Source organism: Lagenorhynchus albirostris, chromosome X (genome assembly GCF_949774975.1).
Source record: "Lagenorhynchus albirostris chromosome X, mLagAlb1.1, whole genome shotgun sequence".
Lineage (NCBI taxonomy): Eukaryota > Metazoa > Chordata > Mammalia > Artiodactyla > Delphinidae > Lagenorhynchus > Lagenorhynchus albirostris.
Window position 1 is genome coordinate 35,852,672 of NC_083116.1, and position 17,328 is coordinate 35,869,999.

A 17,328-nucleotide genomic window follows, 5' to 3' on the forward strand; every position below is an offset into this window, starting at 1 on the left:
CAGCAGCTTATTCTTTAAAAGGTGAGCAAAGCTGCGTCTCAGAGGTAGGGTGGAAGGGTATCTTGAGAAAAAGTGAGGCAAGAATGTGTGGAAGCCCATTATTTTTCAAGTTCTACAAGTGGGTGACATGCACCTTACAACAATGTAGCAGGACAGGCAAAATGCTATAGTGGTTCCAGTCCTTGGCTCTGAGGCCAGACTACTTAGGTTTGAATTCCAGCTCCGTACATTGACTAGTCATGTCAACTTAGGCATGTTACCAAACCTCCCTGTGCCTCAGATTCCGCATCTGTAAAATGGAGCTAATAATGTGATCTACCTTGTAGGGTTGTGGTGAGAATTTAGTGAATTTATGGATGTAAAACCCTTAGAACAGAGCCTGGCTCATAGGAAGTGTTCAACAAATTTTGTTGTTGTTTTCGTTATTACTATTATCATCATTCTCATCTGGTTCTATGTTTTTCAGGACCTGGTTCCTTGGCTCCTTTTTACATTTATCATCTACTTCCTTAGCCTTTGAGCCAAATTTGGAGCAGGAAAATTTAGATCACTCAGTTTCACACATTGTCTACCAATACTATTTAAAGGCTGAATTTGGGACAAACAGAATCTATTGGCTGAAGCAAGTTATTTGAATTATCTGTGGGGTTTTTTTTGTTTTCTTTCTTTGCGGTACGCAGGCCTCTCACTGTTGTGGCCTCTCCTGTTGCGGAGCACAGGCTCCGGACGCGCAGGCTCAGCGGCCATGGCTCACGGGCCCAGCCGCTCCGCGGCATGTGGGATCTTCCCGGACCGGGGCACGAACCCGTGTCCCCTGCATCGGCAGGCGGACTCTCAACCGCTGTGCCACCAGGGAAGCCCTATCTGTGCTTTTCATGAATAGTGGTGAGCTCAGGTATACTGAAAGGATCCATTTAATAGTGTCCATGAAATAACCTGTCTTAAAGATATTTCAGAGAAATGATAGCAACTTGCTTAAAAGGTATATATAAAGAGTACCCTCCTTGTGGCATCGCTGTATACTGTTCCTTTGGAAACAGACTTTCCTGCAAGTTAGAATCTTTAACAATTTGGATGTGAGTATTAAAAATATGTAAATGCACTTGAAACCCATATTTTGACAGCATGTCTTATTTTAGTGCTTGCTTAATCTTTCAGGGGTCCTTATCTTTTATTATCCCATTTCTTTTTCATCAAGAAAGGAATAAATCACACAGCCATGTAGATCACATTGCTGATAATGGAAGCTCATCCAACTTCATATTTTTAGTAGGTAGATCTGATGTCAACTTCTGAGTGAGCTAATTATTTCTGACAGAATAATCCAGAATCAAATACATAAGACACAAGCTTCCATCGTACTTTGCGATGCGGATTTAAATCGACAAAGTAATTTCTAGCTTACCTCCATCCAAGATAAGTGGCTGAAGAACCATACAAGTAAGGCAATTTATACTAGCGTAATAATGCCACTTAAGTAGGCTCCTTCATGGATTTGCTTCTAAGCATATATTCAGATTCTTTCTGAAATGTCTAGATAAGTGGTATATATGAAATACAAATAACTTAGGTGTTTGTCATTTACATTATAAATTTATTGTAGAGAAACAGTCATTCTCCTCTCACCAACATGTGGAAGTTTGCAAAAGGTGCCTCATTTCGATGTTTGTTTTGGGAAATTCTTGATTGTCTCTCCTCAGTTAAAGATGCAGGGATTGTTAAAAATCTTTCCTGCTCCATTCTAGAACACCATGGAGCAGAAGTCTAATTTGTGTGTGTACCAAGAAAATTGTATTCCTAAGATTTGGCTGAAAAATATACAAGTTATGTCTGCAAAGTAATTTTGATTTTTCTGAGCTCTTTTAATTAATAAATGGTTTTGAGCACTTGCATTTAGTCCAGGAATATAGCTTAATATGACAATATTAATAATAATAATGGTAATATCATAAAAGGGGAAATAAAAATACTTACTAGAAATGAGTTTGTATTCAACCTTCCTGATAAAGAAAAAAAGAAATATTGTTTCCACTTCCCTCACCAAATTTGAGAAGTTTTAAGCAATTAAAATATCCTGTGTTGGACATTTTCACACACTGCAATTGGAAAGTAAATTAGTGTAGCTTCTCTGGAGGGCAGCTTGACAATGTAGATCAGGAGTTTAAAAGCATTGAAAACCTTTGACCCAATAAATCTACTTCTAAGGATTTATATTAAGAAAATAACCAGTATTGCATACACTGGTTTATATCCAAGAACATATATATTTTTAATTTATTTATATTTTGGCCACACCACATGGCATGTGGGATCTTAGTTCCCTGGCCAGGGATCGAACCCGGGCCCCATGCAGTGGAAGTGCAGAGCCTGAACCACTGGACTGCCAGGGAAGTCCTTATATACGAGGATATTTTTCATGGAATTTTTTTAAAAAGAAAGAGAAGGAAACAATTTGATACCCCCAAATAGGGGATGGGTTAAGAAATTATGGTTCAGCTGTGTTAGTGGAGAATCATGTTACTAGGCATGTGGTATGGGGGAAATATTTAATTGCACAAAAACGTCCACAATGTGTTAATTTTAGAATGTAGTTTACAAAATGTACTGGGTTGGCCAAATAGTTTGTTCGGGTTTTCCCATAACGGGAAAACTTTAATGGGAAAACGGAACGAACTTTTTGGCCAACCCAGTATATTGTATATGCTGTTAATTTTATAATAAAAGACTTTATACACCTTTATGCACAGAAAAGAGACTAGAGACTAGAAAGAACTTCCAGTTTTTGGTCTGACACGTAAAGAGCTTCGAAGTTGTCACTCCCATAAGCAAAAAGCTTAAGGAAGTGAAAATCAACAACTCCTCTTAAATGAATCAGAAAATTGAGGTCACAGGGCAAACTGCCTTGTGTTTTTTACTCTGAAAACTGGAAAGACAGGCTAATACAGTTACCACTGCTGGATCCTGGTAGGAGCACTTAGCAGGTAATTGACTAATTGCTGGCAAAGGAGCATGTTCTAGCTTGGTAGAGAAAAACTCTTTCTTCATGAGTTTTACCTCCAGAATCCCCACCAGGTTCTCAGGTTTGGTGACAAATTCCTAACTGTTTCAGGGAGAGGAGGGAAAAGGTAACCATTTTGAAATAAGCCCAGAGCTCTTTGTTCTCCATAACTAAGGCCTGGCCTCAAGGGAAGTGATTTTACCAGAGCCTAACTGATTTTTTTTTCTTTAATAAATTTATTTGCTTATTTTTATTTTTTTTTTGACTGCATTGGGTCTTTGTTGCTGCACGGGGGCTTTCTCTAGTTGCGGCAAGTGGGGGCTACTCTTCGTTCCGGTGCATGGGCTTCTCCTTGCAGTGGCTTCTCTTGTTGCAGAGCATGGGCTCTAGGCACACGGGCTTCAGTAGTTGTGGCACATGGACTCCGTAGTTGTGCCATGTGGACTCAGTAGTTGTGTCTTGTGGGCTCTAGAGCACAGGCTCAGTAGCTGTGGTGCACAGGCTTAGTTGCTCCCTGGCATGTGGGATCTTCCCAGCCCAGGGCTCGAACCCGTGTCCCCTGCATTGGCAGGCGGATTCTTAATCACTGCACCACCAGCGAAGTCCCTGATTTGGGTTTTATCAGAGCCTAACCAACCTGGAAGAAGGAATATATACCCAACTCCACTAACCGTCCTGTCTCACCTACATTGATGGGGAGGAGCAAAGTTAATTAGCACTTTTGAAGGTCACAGCTCAGGGACATGGATCACTAAAAGACTGAGAGCTAATTATACGATTATAGAACACTTCTCCTTCCCCCACAATTTACTACCACATCAATTGGAGTCCTGTATAATAACAGGAGATTGAAAGGACTGCAAGCCTTAGACACTATTTAAGAAGGAGAACTAGGGAAACCCAAAAACAGTGGGGAGGGGATAAACAAAGACATCAGGCAAATTTTAGCCTCTGACACCATGGCTACATAAAAACAGTAAAATTAGCTTAACTCCTAGCTAGATTAACATAGAATCTCACACTAATGCTCTACTTACCTCAGTTACTTTTCCCCAGTACATCATGTCTGACTTTCAACAAAAAGTTACGAGGCATGCTAAAAGACAAAAAAAAATCAATCTGAAGAGAAAAATCAAGCGTCAGAACCAGGCTCAGATATGGCAGACATTTTGAAATTATCAGACTTGGAATTTAAAATAAATAAGATTAAGGTACTAAGAACTCTAATGAAAGAAGTAGGCAAAATGTAAGAGTACATGGGCAATGTAAAGAGAGAGATGAAAACTCTAAGAAACAATCAAAAAGAAATGTGAGAAATCAAAAACACTGTAACAGAAATGAAGAATTCTTTTGATGAGCTCATCAGTACACTGGGCATGATTGAAGAAAGAATCAGTGAGCTAAAGATACGCCAAGAGAAACTTCCCAAGCTGAAAAAAATAATTTAAAAAATTCAACAGAATATTCAAGAACTGTGGGAAAATTACAAAAGGTGTAACGTGTATGTAACAGGAACACCAGAAGGAGAGGAGAAAGGAACAAAAGAAATATTTGAAGTAATAATGGCTGAGAATTTTCCAAAAGCAATGACAAACAGCAAAGCACAGATCCAGGGAGCTCAGAGAACACAAAGCAAGATAAATATGAGAAAACCTACACCTAAGCATATCATATTTAAACTACAGAAAATCAAAGACAAAGAGAACATCTTGAAAGATGCCAGAGAATTTATGTCATAGAGTGTTCTGCCTTTGTTTCCCTCTAAGAGTTTTATAGTGTCTGGCCTTACATTTACATCTTTAATCCATTTTGAGTTTATTTTTGTGTATGGTGTTAGGGAGTGTTCTAATTTCATTCTTTTACATGTAGTTGTCCAATTTTCCCAGCACCACTTATTGAAGAGGCTGTCTTTTCTCCATTGTATATTCTCGCCTCCTTTATCAAAAATAAGGGGACCATATGTGCGTGGGTTTATCTCTGGGCTTTCTATCCTGTTCCATTGATCTATATTTCTGTTTTTGTGCCAGTACCATACTGTCTTGATGACTGTAGCTTTGTAGTGTAGTCTGAAGTCAGGGAGCCTGATTCCTCCAGCTCTGCTTTTCTTTCTCAAGATTGCTTTGGCTATTCGGGGTCTTTTGTGTTTCCATACAAATTATGAAATTTTTTGTTCTAGTTCTGTGAAAAATGCCATTGGTAGTTGGATAGGGATTGCGTTGAATCTGTAGGTTGCTTTGGGTAGTATAGTCATTTTCACAATGTTGATTCTTCCAATCCAAGAACATGGTATATCTCTCCATCTGTTTGTATCATCTTTAATTTCTTTCATCAGTGTCTTAAAGTTTTCTGCATACAGGTCTTTTGTCTCCTTAGGTAGGTTTATTCCTAGGTATTTTATTCTTTTGGTTGCAGTGGTAAATGGGAGTGTTTCCTTAATTTCTCTTTCAGATTTTTCATCATTAGTGTATAGGAATGCAAGAGATTTCTGTACATTGATTTTGTATCCTGCTGCTTTACCAAATTCATTGATTAGCTCTAGTAGTTTTCTGGTAGCATCTTTAGGATTCTCTACGTATAGTATCATGTCATTTGCAAACAGTGACAGCTTTACTTCTTCTTTTCCGATTTGGATTCCTTTTATTTCTTTTTCTTCCCTGATTGTTGTGGCTAAAACTTCTAAAACTGTAGAAAACTATAGACCCAACGCAGCCAAAAATAAATAAATAAATTTATTAAAAAAAAATTGTTGAAAGAAAAAATCCACCAACCTAGAATTCTGTATCCAGCAACACTGTCCTTCAAAAGTCAATGAGAAATACGGATTTTCTCAGACAAACAGAAATTGAAGGAAATTTTCACCAATCAACTTGCCTTGCAAGAAATATTAAAAGAAATTCTTCAGGAAAAAGGCAAATAATATACGTTAGAAACTCAGATCTATATAAAGAAGGGAAGAGTGTTAGAGAAGGAATAAATGAAGGTCAGAAAAAATCTTTTATTTTTCTCATTCTTTATTGATCTAACAGAATAAAGTTTGTTCAAAATAATAATAGCAACAGTGTACTGAGTGATTATAGTTGATGGAAAAGTGAAATGAATGACAATGATTTTATAAAGGATGGGAGAGAGGAATTGGGAATACTCTACTATTAAGTACCTGCAATAACTGTGAAGCAGTATAGTGTTATTTGAAAGTGGATTTAGATTAGTGTAAATGTGTACTGCAAACTCTAGGACTACTACTAAATTTAAAAAATAAGTATTATTGATATGCTAAGAGAGGAGAGAAAATAGAATAATAGAAAATGCTCAAATAAAGCCAGAGAAAGCAGAAAAAGAGTGGAATACGCACACACACAAAGAAAAAAAATCAAGGGAAATGAATAGAAAATAATCACAAATATGGTCAGTTTTTTTTTTTTTTTGCGTTACGCGGGCCCCTCACTGCTGTGGCCTCTCCCGCTGCGGAGCACAGGCTCCGGATGCGCAGGCCCAGCGGCCATGGCCCACGGGCGCAGCCCCTCCGCGGCATGTGGGATCCTCCCGGACCGGGGCACGAACCCGTGTCCCCTGCATCGGCAGGCGGACTCTCAACCACTGCACCACCAGGGAAGCCCCAAATATGGTCAGTTTTAATCCAACTGTATCAATAATCACTTTAAATGTGAATGGTCTATATACACCAATTAAAAAACAGACTATCAAAAAGTGGATTATGAAAATACAAGACCCAACTATATGTTGTCTACAAGAAACACACTTTAAATATAAAGATATATATAGATGAAAAGTAAAGGGATGGAAAAAGATATAGCATGCTAACACATACTAATCAAAAGAAAGTGGGAGTAACTATATTACTTTCAGACAAAGTAGACTTCAGAGCAAGGAAAATTATGTGTATACCTAACAGAACATTAAAATATGCGACGCAAAAACTGACAGAACTGCAAGAAGATACAGACAAATCCACTATTATAATTAGAGACTTTTACACCCCTCTATTAGTAATTAACAGGATCCAGCAGGCAGAAAATCAGTAATGGTATAGTTAAACTGAACCACGCCATCAATCAACTGGATCTAATTGTCATCTACAGAGTATTTCATCCAACAACAGTAGAATACACATTCTTCTCAAGCTCACATGAAACATTCACCGAAATAGACCACATTCATGGGTCATAAAACACACCTTAACAAATTTAGAAGAATATAAGTTATACGAAGTATGCTCTCAGAACACACTGGAATTAAACTAAAAAATCAATAACAGGAAGATACCTGTAAAATCTCAAAATATTTAGAGATTAAACAATATACTTCCAAATAGCACATAGGTCAAAGAAGTCTCAAGTGAAGTTTCAAAATATTTTGTATTATATGAAAATAAAAATATAATTCATAAAAATTCATGGGATATAGTGAAAGCAGTGCCTAGAGGGAAATTTATAGCATAGAATTAATATATTAGGGAAAAAAACAGGACCTAGTATCAATAATCTAAGCTTCCACCTTAGAAAACTAGAAAAAGAAGAGTAAATCAAACCCAAAGTAAGCAGAAGAAAATAAATTTTTAAAAATTAAAGCAGAAATCAATGAAAGTGAACCAGGAAAACAATAGAGAAAAATCAGTGAAACCAAAAACTGGTTCTTTGAAAAGATCAATAAAATAGATTAAACCTCTAGTCAGGTTAACTAAGAAAAAGAGAGAGAAGGCACAAATTACTAATATCAGAAATGAAAGAAAGGCCATCACTACTACCAAAAGCATAATAAAAAATGTTATGAACAACTCCATGCCATCATAGTGATAACTTAGGAAGAAACTTACCAGTACCTGGGAAGATACAACCAACCAAAACTCACACAAGAAGAAATAGACAATCTGAATAGGCTTATATCTGTTAAAGAAATTAACAATCTTCCAAAACAGAAAGCACCACGCCATGATGTACTGGTGAATTTTACCAAACATTTAAGGAAGAAATAATACCAGTACCACTCTACTATCGGTTTCAGAAGATAGAAACAGAGAGAACATTCTCTGACTCATTCTATGAGACCAGTATTACTCTAATACCAAAAGCAGACAAAGACATGATAAGAAAGGAAAACTGCAGAGTAATATCTCCCATGCCCAAATCCTCAACAAAATTTTAGGAAATTGAATCAAACAATGTAGGACAAATCCAGTCAAGTGGGATTTATTCCAGGTATGCAAGGCTGTTTCATCATTGAAAAATCAATTAATATAATCCATCACATCAATAGGCTAAAAAAGAAAAACTACAGGATGATATCAATAGCTGCAGAAAAGCCATTTGACAAAAGCCAACACTATACAGCAGACGAGAAATAGAGGGGGACTTCTTCAACTTCATAAAGACCATCTATAAAAAAATCTACAGCTAATACCACACTCAATGGAGAGAAGCTGTATGTTTTGCCCCTAAGATCAAGAACAAGGCAGTGGTGTCCCTCTCACCATTCCTATTCATTGTTGTACTGGAAGTCCTAACTAATGCAATAAGGTGGGAAATGGAAATAAAGTGTATACATATTTGGAAGGAGGAAATAAAACTACCTTTGCTAGCAGATGACATGATTATTTTAAAAATCCCAAAGAATCAACCAAAACACCCTCCTAAAATTAACAAGCAGTTATAGGAAGGTTTAAGGATATGAGGTTAATATATGAAAGTCAATTGTTTTCCTATATACTATCAATGAACAATTGGAATTTGTAATTAAAAACAATACCATTTACATTAGCACCCAAAAATGCAATACTTAGATATAAATTTAGCAGAATGTGTATAAGATCTATATGAGGAAAACTACAAAACTCTCAGGAAAGAAATCAAATAACTGGAAAGAGATTCCATGTTCATGGATAGAAATACTCAGTATTGTTAAGATACCAGTAATTCATGACTTGATCTATAGATTCAATACAATACCATTCAAAATCCTAGCAATTTACTTTGTGGAAATCAACAAAGTAACTCTGAAGTTTAATGGAAAGGCAAAAGACCCAAAATTGCCAACACAATATTGAAGAACATCAACAAAGTTAGAGAACTGAAACTACCCAACTTCAAGCCTTGCTATGAAGCTATAGTGATTTAGACAATGTGATGTCATTGAAAGAATAGACAAATGGATCAGTGGAGCATAGCCCAGAAATAGACCCACACAAATATAGTCAACTGATCTTCAACAAAAGGATCAAGGACAATTCATTGGAAAAAGGATACTCTTTTCAACAAATGGTACTGGAACAACTAGACATCTGCGTGCAAAAAATGACCATAAAAAATAACTTACAAAGTGGATCAAAGACCTAAAATGCAAAGCTATAAAACTTCCAGAAAGTAACATAGGAGAAAATCTAGGTGACCTTGGGTTTGTTAATGAGTTTTCAGATACAACAAAAGTATGCTCCATGAAAGAATAAGTTGATAAACTGGACTTTATTACAAGTGAAAAATTCTGCTGTGCCAAAGACACTGTTAAGAGAGTGAAAAGACAAGCCACAGACTGAGGGAAAATATTTGCAAAATGCATCTCTGATAGAGGACTTGTACTGAAAATATACAAGTAACTCTTAAAACTCAACAATAAGAAAATGAACAATGCAATTAATAAATGGGCAAAAGAGCTAAACAGATGCCTCACCAAAGAAGATACATACCTGGCAAACAAGTATATGAAAAGATGCTCAATTGCAAATGTCATCAGGGAATTGCAAATTCAAACAACAAATGAGATACCACTGCACACCTATTAGAATGTGGAGACAGCAGGAACTCTCATTCATTGCTCGAGGGAGTGCAAGATGGTACAGTCACTTTGGAAGACAGTTTGGTAGTTTCTTAAAAAGCTAGATGTAGCCTTACTCTAAAATCCAGCAACCACACTCCCAGGTATTATGCAAATGAGTTGAAAACTTATGCCACACAGAAACCTGCACACAAGTGTTTTTAGCAGCTTTATTCACAATTTCCAAAAATTGGAAGCAACCAAGACGTCCTTCAACAGGTGAATTGAGAAACAAGCTGTACATCCGTACAACGGAATATTATTCAATGATAAATGAGCTGTCAAGCCATGAAAAGACTTAGAGGAATCTTAAATGCATACTGCTAAGTGAAAGAAGCCAGTCTAAAAAGACTGCATACTCTATGATTCCAACTATATGACATCTTGGAAAAGACAAAACTATAGAGACAGTAAAAAGTCAGTGGTTTTCAGGCATTGTGGGAGTGGAGTGGGGGAAAGATGAATAGGCAGAGTAGGGGATATTTAGGGCAGTGAAACTATTCTGTATGATACTATAATGGTGGGTATATGTCATTATACATTTGTCATAACACATAGAACTATGCAAAGAGTGAGTTCTCATGTAAACTATGTACTTTATTTAATATTAATATATCAGTATCGGTTCATTAATTGTAACAAATGTACCACACTAATGCAAGACCTTAATGCCAGGAAAAAGTGGGGGTGACGTGAAGAGGGGATATATGGGAACTTTGTGTACTTTCTACTCAGTTTTTTGGTAAGCCTCTGTTGAAAATCAGTAGACCCATAAGTGTGGGTCCTTGTCTGTTTTTTGACTCTCCATCCTATTCCATTGGCATATTTGTCTAACCTTTTTCCAACACCACACTATCTTGAACATTTTAGTTTTATATTGCCTTGAAATAACATAGTGTGTGTCTTCCAACATCTTTCTTTTTCAAAATTGTTTTGGATATGCTGCTTTTTTGTCTTTCTTTAGAAGATGTAGGACTATTCAGATTATCTATCTTTCCTTGAGTAAGCTTTGGTAATTGTGTCTTTCAAATAATTCATCCATTTCATCTAAGATGTTAACTGGTATAAAATTATTCATAATATCTCCCTTTTATCCTTTTAATATCTGTAGCATCTATAATAAAGACCTCTCTTTTGTCCCTGTATTAGTAATTTGCATCTTCTCTCTTTTTATCTTTGTTAGTCTTGCTAGAAGTTTATCAATTTTATTGATTGTCTTAGAGAACCAGGTTCTGGTTTCATTCATTTTTTTCTATTGATTTTGTTTTCAATTTCATTGACTTCTGTTTTTTATTATTCATTCCTTCTATTTACTTTTGGTTTATTTTGTTCTGCATTTTTCTAGTTTCTTAAGGCATTGATTTGAGCTTGTTCCCCTTTTCTAATATAGGTACTTAGTGATATAAATTTCCCTCTAAGTACTTCTTTAGTTGAATCCCACTAATTTTGATATGCTGTGTTTTTATTTTCTTTTAAATTACTAGATACTTTAAATTATTATAATTATTATTAAATTATTAAATACTTCCTAATTTCTCTTTTGATTTTTTCCTTCAATCCACAGGCAATGTATGAATTACCAACATATTAAAAGTGGTTTCTTCTTGTGCTGGAATTGTGTGAATGGAATGTTTCTTTTTTTTCTATATACTTTTACATTTTTATTTTTCCTTTTTCTGTGTTTTCCAATTTTCTACACTGAGCAGCCATTACCTTTCTAATTAGAAAATAATCAATTATTATAAAATAACACTCTACGTTTTGTAGCACTTTATAATTTACAAAGAGCTTTATCTAATTCTTCAACATTTGCTTGAGAAACATGTAATCCATGTCTCTTAGATGCTGAAAATTGAGACTGACAGAGTTAAATGACTTGCTCGATGCCACACAACTAGAGCTAGTTAGGATTCAGACCCAGATTTTCTGACTCCCAGTTCATCGTCCTGAAGAACTTGGAAATAAAGATTTGAAAAGTAAAAATGAATTTATCTTGTGGGAAGCCGGAAAGGACCACAGAGGGTCTTTGAAGCAATAAGTGACATTTATCTCAGTGTAGTTTTCATTTGAATCTCTGATTACTAATGAGGTTGAACATATTTTCCTGTTTATTGCCTGCTCTCATTTCTTCTCTAAATTGCTCTTCATGTGCTTAGATCATTTTTCTATTGGTTTGGTTGGTCCTTTACTTATCGATTTGAATGAATGGAAAATATTCCAGATGCTAACATTGTATTTATATTAATCATTTATTTGTGGGAGATATCTTCTTCCTGTTTCTTGCTTATCTGTCTTTTCTTTATTCTTTCCATTTTGATCATCAAGGCAGTATCTGCTGGGGAGTGTGTGGGGAAATTAATGTGTTTGCAACAAGAGGTGTCTCAGTTTATTTTGACCTTGTATGGTGGGAAGGAGGATGGGAAGCAGGAGACAGAAGAGGATGGGATTGGAAGACAAACCACATGATTTGGAAATTCATTTACTAGTCATTTGTCAGTTGCTTACAGTTATTGGCCACAGTGTGCTGGGCCATGTGATAGATGGAGAGTGAAGAATAAATGTTTTCTACATTCGAGGACCTTTTACCTTAATGGAGAAATGAGAGATGTAAAATAAGACGAGTAACACAGTATGTGCTCAAGTAACTATGGTACAAGATAAGCTGTGGCTATCAAAAATTATATTCCAGCAAAGGGGAAGGAGACATTACTTTCAGTTAATTGAGAATTGTTTAAGCAAGAAGTCTATACGTTGAATGAGAACAAGGACTGTGTGTGTTTCTGCTCAGCATTTTATCCCCAGCACTTAGCATAGTGCCTAACAAAGATCAAATGCCCAAATATTTGTTTAATGATGGAATGATGTTAGCATGTGTGAGCAAAGCCTTTTATAGGGACCTAACACAATGTGTTTAATTCATCACTCTACACCACCAGCAGGCAGCTCTGAGAATGTTCTGATAGATCAGCATTTCAGACATTAGCTTCCATTTCTAAAGCAAGGTAGCACAGCCTTTTCCAAAAAGACACACGGCATGCTCCCTTATCTTACCATTATAATAGCAGTAGTCACGATTTTGGCTTCACTGTCAGGCAAACCTGAGTTTGAGTCTCATGTCAGTTACTAACTAGTTATATGACTCTTGATTTCCTTCACCTATAAAATGAGACTAATAGTGCCTACCTTACTGGGTCATTGTAGAATCAAATAAGGAAAGCATGTAAAATACTGAGCCATCATAGGGCTTCTAGAAATATTCCCTATGCCTCTTCTCTTGATGTACACTAAAATGGATGGAACCTGTGATTGCCTTTGGATTTTGCGATTGGTCCATGTTTTCTAACCGGCATATTCTATCTCCTCCCTCACAGATTCAGAGACATATTGTGTGTTTCAAGACAAGAAGTACAGAGTGGGTGAGAGATGGCATCCTTACCTGGAACCTTATGGGTTGGTTTACTGCGTGAACTGCATCTGCTCTGAGGTACAATCTCTGATGGCATTTGACTTCCTACTTTGCTCCTCGACGTGCAGAGATGCCTTCAAGTGGCTAGATGGCCAGGGAGCATGAGTGATAAAAACGTAAAAGAAGTTAGGAAGCAGATTGTAAGGAAAAATACACATCTCCTGTCTTTTTCTTCTGTTGCCTTTTGGCTTGATTTTCACGGGCTCTCGATGAGTATTTGCTATAGATGGATACTTAATGGTCTCTTAGCCAAATGATATAGGACATGGAAAAAGTGGAGTGGAGGAGAAAGCTCAATATAATGCCTGGATTGTGAGACAGTACCATTTTTGAATACCACTTTCAAGCCTGGCCTTTAGAGAAGAGATTAGGACGGATTATAAACTGGTTCATACGGAGAGTGTATTTTACGTTATTTCAGCCAACGACTGTAATTAGGATTGAGGTTGTGAAACCCTGGCCTGTACCTTGTGAGGATTAGAGTTCTCTTGGCTTGGCCTTGGCTCCAGTCCAGTCACTCAAAGAGGCATTTGGACAGCTTAAATGCCATCTTTGCAATAGCCAAAGCAGGTAGTCCCATCTTGCCATGGCCCTGACCCAGGACCACAGCTATGGTGCACCTTTCCAAACAAGCCTCTACCATCATACACTAGGCCAGGGTTTCTCAGCCTCAGCCCTGTTGACTCTTGGGGACAGATAATTTCTTGTTGTAGGGAGCTGTCCTGTGCATTGTAGGATATTTAGCGGCACCCCTGGCCTCTATCCACTAGAAGCCACTAGCACCAACGCCAGCTGTAACAACCAGAAATGTCTCCAGACATAGCCAAAGTTACTTGGGGAGCAAAGTGGCCCCTGGTAGAGAACCAATACATTAAGCCAGTTGGGAAAGGAGGCCTTGTACTAGGCCTTGAGGATTGAGAATTCTGAACATATAGAAAGAATTTTCAAGACTAGCCTCTCACTTGAGACCTCATGGATGAACTGCAACTCCTCGCCAGCGCCCAGGTAGAACAGGAACACTCACTTGCAAGCCTGATTCTTTTGCCATTTGAATAGAAACTTGGGCTTTCAGAATTTTGAGCATGTGGAAACCTAACCTTCAGGCAACATTAGGTGGTCTTAACAGGCCACAGGGCTCTAGAATCAAGACAGACCAAGTTTCCAAGCCTGGCTCTGCCACTTCTGAGCTGTGTTATGTTCAGCAAGTTATCTAACCTCTCTGGGATTCCTTCAACTTCTTCTCCTTTAAAAGGGTGTAATGGTATTACCTATTTCATAGGGTTATGGTAAGGATTAAATTCACTAATCCATCTCAGTCACCTAAAACAGTGCTTGGTCACAGTCAATATTCGAGAAATGCTAACTGCATAACATCACTATCATTGTGGTTATTATTTTTATTAACCTATTAACTCTAGAACAGAAATCAGTATAAGGCATTAAGGAGGAATCAGTTGAGACCTCAGCCAGGTGCAGTGATTTCTGATACGCTTTGGTGATCTCGCTTCAAGATGACACCACCTGGCTCTGAGGAGTGTGACATGTAAGGAGGCTCCGTGGTGTTTCCAAACGCAATGCTCCAAAAATTTATTCTAGAAAATACATGAGAAAAGAAAAAGATTTGTGGTAAGGTGATTCAAATTGGGGTAAAAGAAGCCTGCATCTTTAACTAGCTCGGGCAGTTATTAAATAGAGCATCTGGAGACTGATTAACTGCCTGGTATGGCATGATGGTGTCAGATTCTTGACCCAACGCATTAGAAATGGACAGCTAACCCTTGGGGGATGAGGCTTTGCTATCTGCAGGGCAGTGAAAATGTTACTGTGATCCCAATGCCAATGGCTCAAGTGCTAAGCATCTTCTCTCTACATCCTCTTCATTACCCTCTTCCCCCACAAAACCCTGATGGATACAAGTAGCCCATACTTCAGATGAATTATAGATGCAAAATGTTAATGCAAAATTGATTTCCAAAGTCTTCCTTTGTTCTAGCAATGGCTGAAAGCTGTCAGAGCTAGGGATCTTGTCACTGTAAATCAGGCAGGGACCCAGTCGCCCCCTCCCCCAGTCATACTAGCTAATCAGTTCAATTCCAAACTCTAGCTTGTTCTCAGTAAAATTCTGACTTGAAAAGGAAGTGAGAAGAGGGAGCACTCAGTCTTCAGGACCAAGGAAGAGTTATGTGGAATCCAGGGTCCATGTGCTAGGGCTGTCTCCTTGCCCAGGGGTGGGTAGCAGCTCAGGGGACCCATTGCTCATTAATCCCTTCCTTCCATGACATTGGACAGGTGATTATGAAATCACACCAGGCTCTTGGAAAAGACGTGAAGAACTGGGGAGTGGTAGAAACGTCACAGAGCCAAGTCAGAAGAAGCCTCCCAGTAATTGTGGGAGGCTTTGAAAACTGGGGCAGTAGTGATCCTTAGAAAAATATGCCAGTAAGCTATCAACCAACCCAGCGGAGGCGCTAGTGATGAGAAAAGGAAAGAAAATGCTGATTTCATTCAGTTTCTCGGGAATGTGTTATTCACCGTCTGGGTGAGTCCCTGCATGACTGTTTCCCAAACTGGCGTGATCCCAGTGACCTTGAAAAACATTTATTTTGTTGTTGTCGTTGCCTCTCTCTTTCAGAACGGCAATGTGCTTTGCAGCCGAGTCAGATGTCCAAGCCTTCATTGCCTCTCTCCCGTGCATATTCCTCATCTTTGCTGCCCGCGCTGCCCAGGTAAACCAGTTCGCCTCTTTCTTTCCTGGCTCTCCCTCTTCCACCAACCCACCCCTTTCCCCTAATTCTTCAGAAGGGGAAACTTCCAGACAGGAATAACAATAGGACACTTTCAGGCAGCGCGTGCACCGGCCTCCAAATACTGTTTATAGCCCAAGTGGGCTCTTCAAGGCTCTAATAAGTTATTGGGTACCCAGTAACAGATTTTCATTAGGCTTTTAATCATTTGAAGGTGGATGTCAGCTGGGGGAAGGGAATTGTGGCCCAGAGATTTTTCTTCCATAACCAGCCTCTTCCTGCCATGGGCAGCAGACACCAGGGGAGTTGTAGCATGGAGGCACGTGTCCTACACAATTAGTGCTGGAATTGCATTTGAGCATAGCTTCTAAATGATGAGGGGCTATTCAAAAAATCAAAGGAGCTGAACCAGTGGGGTTTATGACAGTATAAAGCTGCCTGCCTGCTCCAGACTGTACAGTTAGTATGTATACATTGTTCAGAGCAAGGCTAAGGGGAAGGCAGGCAGAGACTTTTCCCCAAGGCTATTAGAACGTCTACCTTCATGGTTTGTGGCTAGGGTGTTTGAGGCAGGGGCTGTCTCAGTGACACTTTGTTCACGCCTGGGGCTTGGCTCCCACACCAGAGGCATGCAAGCACAGAATGATTCAGAGAATGCCCATGGGCCTGACAGCAGTCCTAGGTTAAGTGATCATCTTGCCGTCTAGGTAGTAGAAGCTTTGTAGTCCTGTGAGTTGATTCTGTTTCCCTTGAGGACAGAGTTGGGGTCCATGGGTGGACTTTGGAGGGGGTTAGCAAACCTTTTAAAATTGTTTGCAGTTTTTGGTGTAACAATGTATGTGTGTAAATTCCTTTAGAGGAGATCCACAGCTTTATTGGTATTCCTAAAGGGGTATTCATGACCCTAAAAACATGAAGAACCACTAGAGAAACCAAAAGTGTCAGGGCAAAAATGGTAGGAATGAGGCTAGGAATGAGGTTCAGTGACAGCTCGGTTAACTGAAATGTTACAGGAATGGAGATTTTGTAGAATAGAGAAGAAACCCCCAAGCCCTTTTTGTCACCACCTTTATAACTTATACTTTCTTACATTGGTAAATACACTCTGATTCTTTGGGATTCTTTCCCAGATGGCAAAAGATCATGCCATGTCACAGGTTTATCAGTCTGAGTATTGGTGACCATAGTATATGCTTCAAGATATGAGAGACTGACTTGGCATATCATCAACCTAAAAGTTGTTCTTTGAAATAAAATAAATCCCTAAATGAAGTGTACCATTCTTGTCTGTGTTT

General features: G+C 38.3%; 1 protein-coding gene across 4 annotated transcripts in view; it reads left to right on the top strand.

The window, feature by feature from the left end:
* CHRDL1 (chordin like 1) overlaps window positions 1-17,328 on the top strand; it is a 115,315-nt gene that overhangs the window by 13,398 nt on the left and 84,589 nt on the right. For all 4 annotated transcript variants that reach the window (XM_060136989.1, XM_060136987.1, XM_060136991.1 and 1 more), the window contains exons 3-4: window positions 13,195-13,307; window positions 15,922-16,015. In XM_060136989.1, coding sequence (XP_059992972.1) covers window positions 13,195-13,307; window positions 15,922-16,015 — 207 coding nt within the window. The remainder of the gene's footprint in view (window positions 1-13,194; window positions 13,308-15,921; window positions 16,016-17,328) is intronic.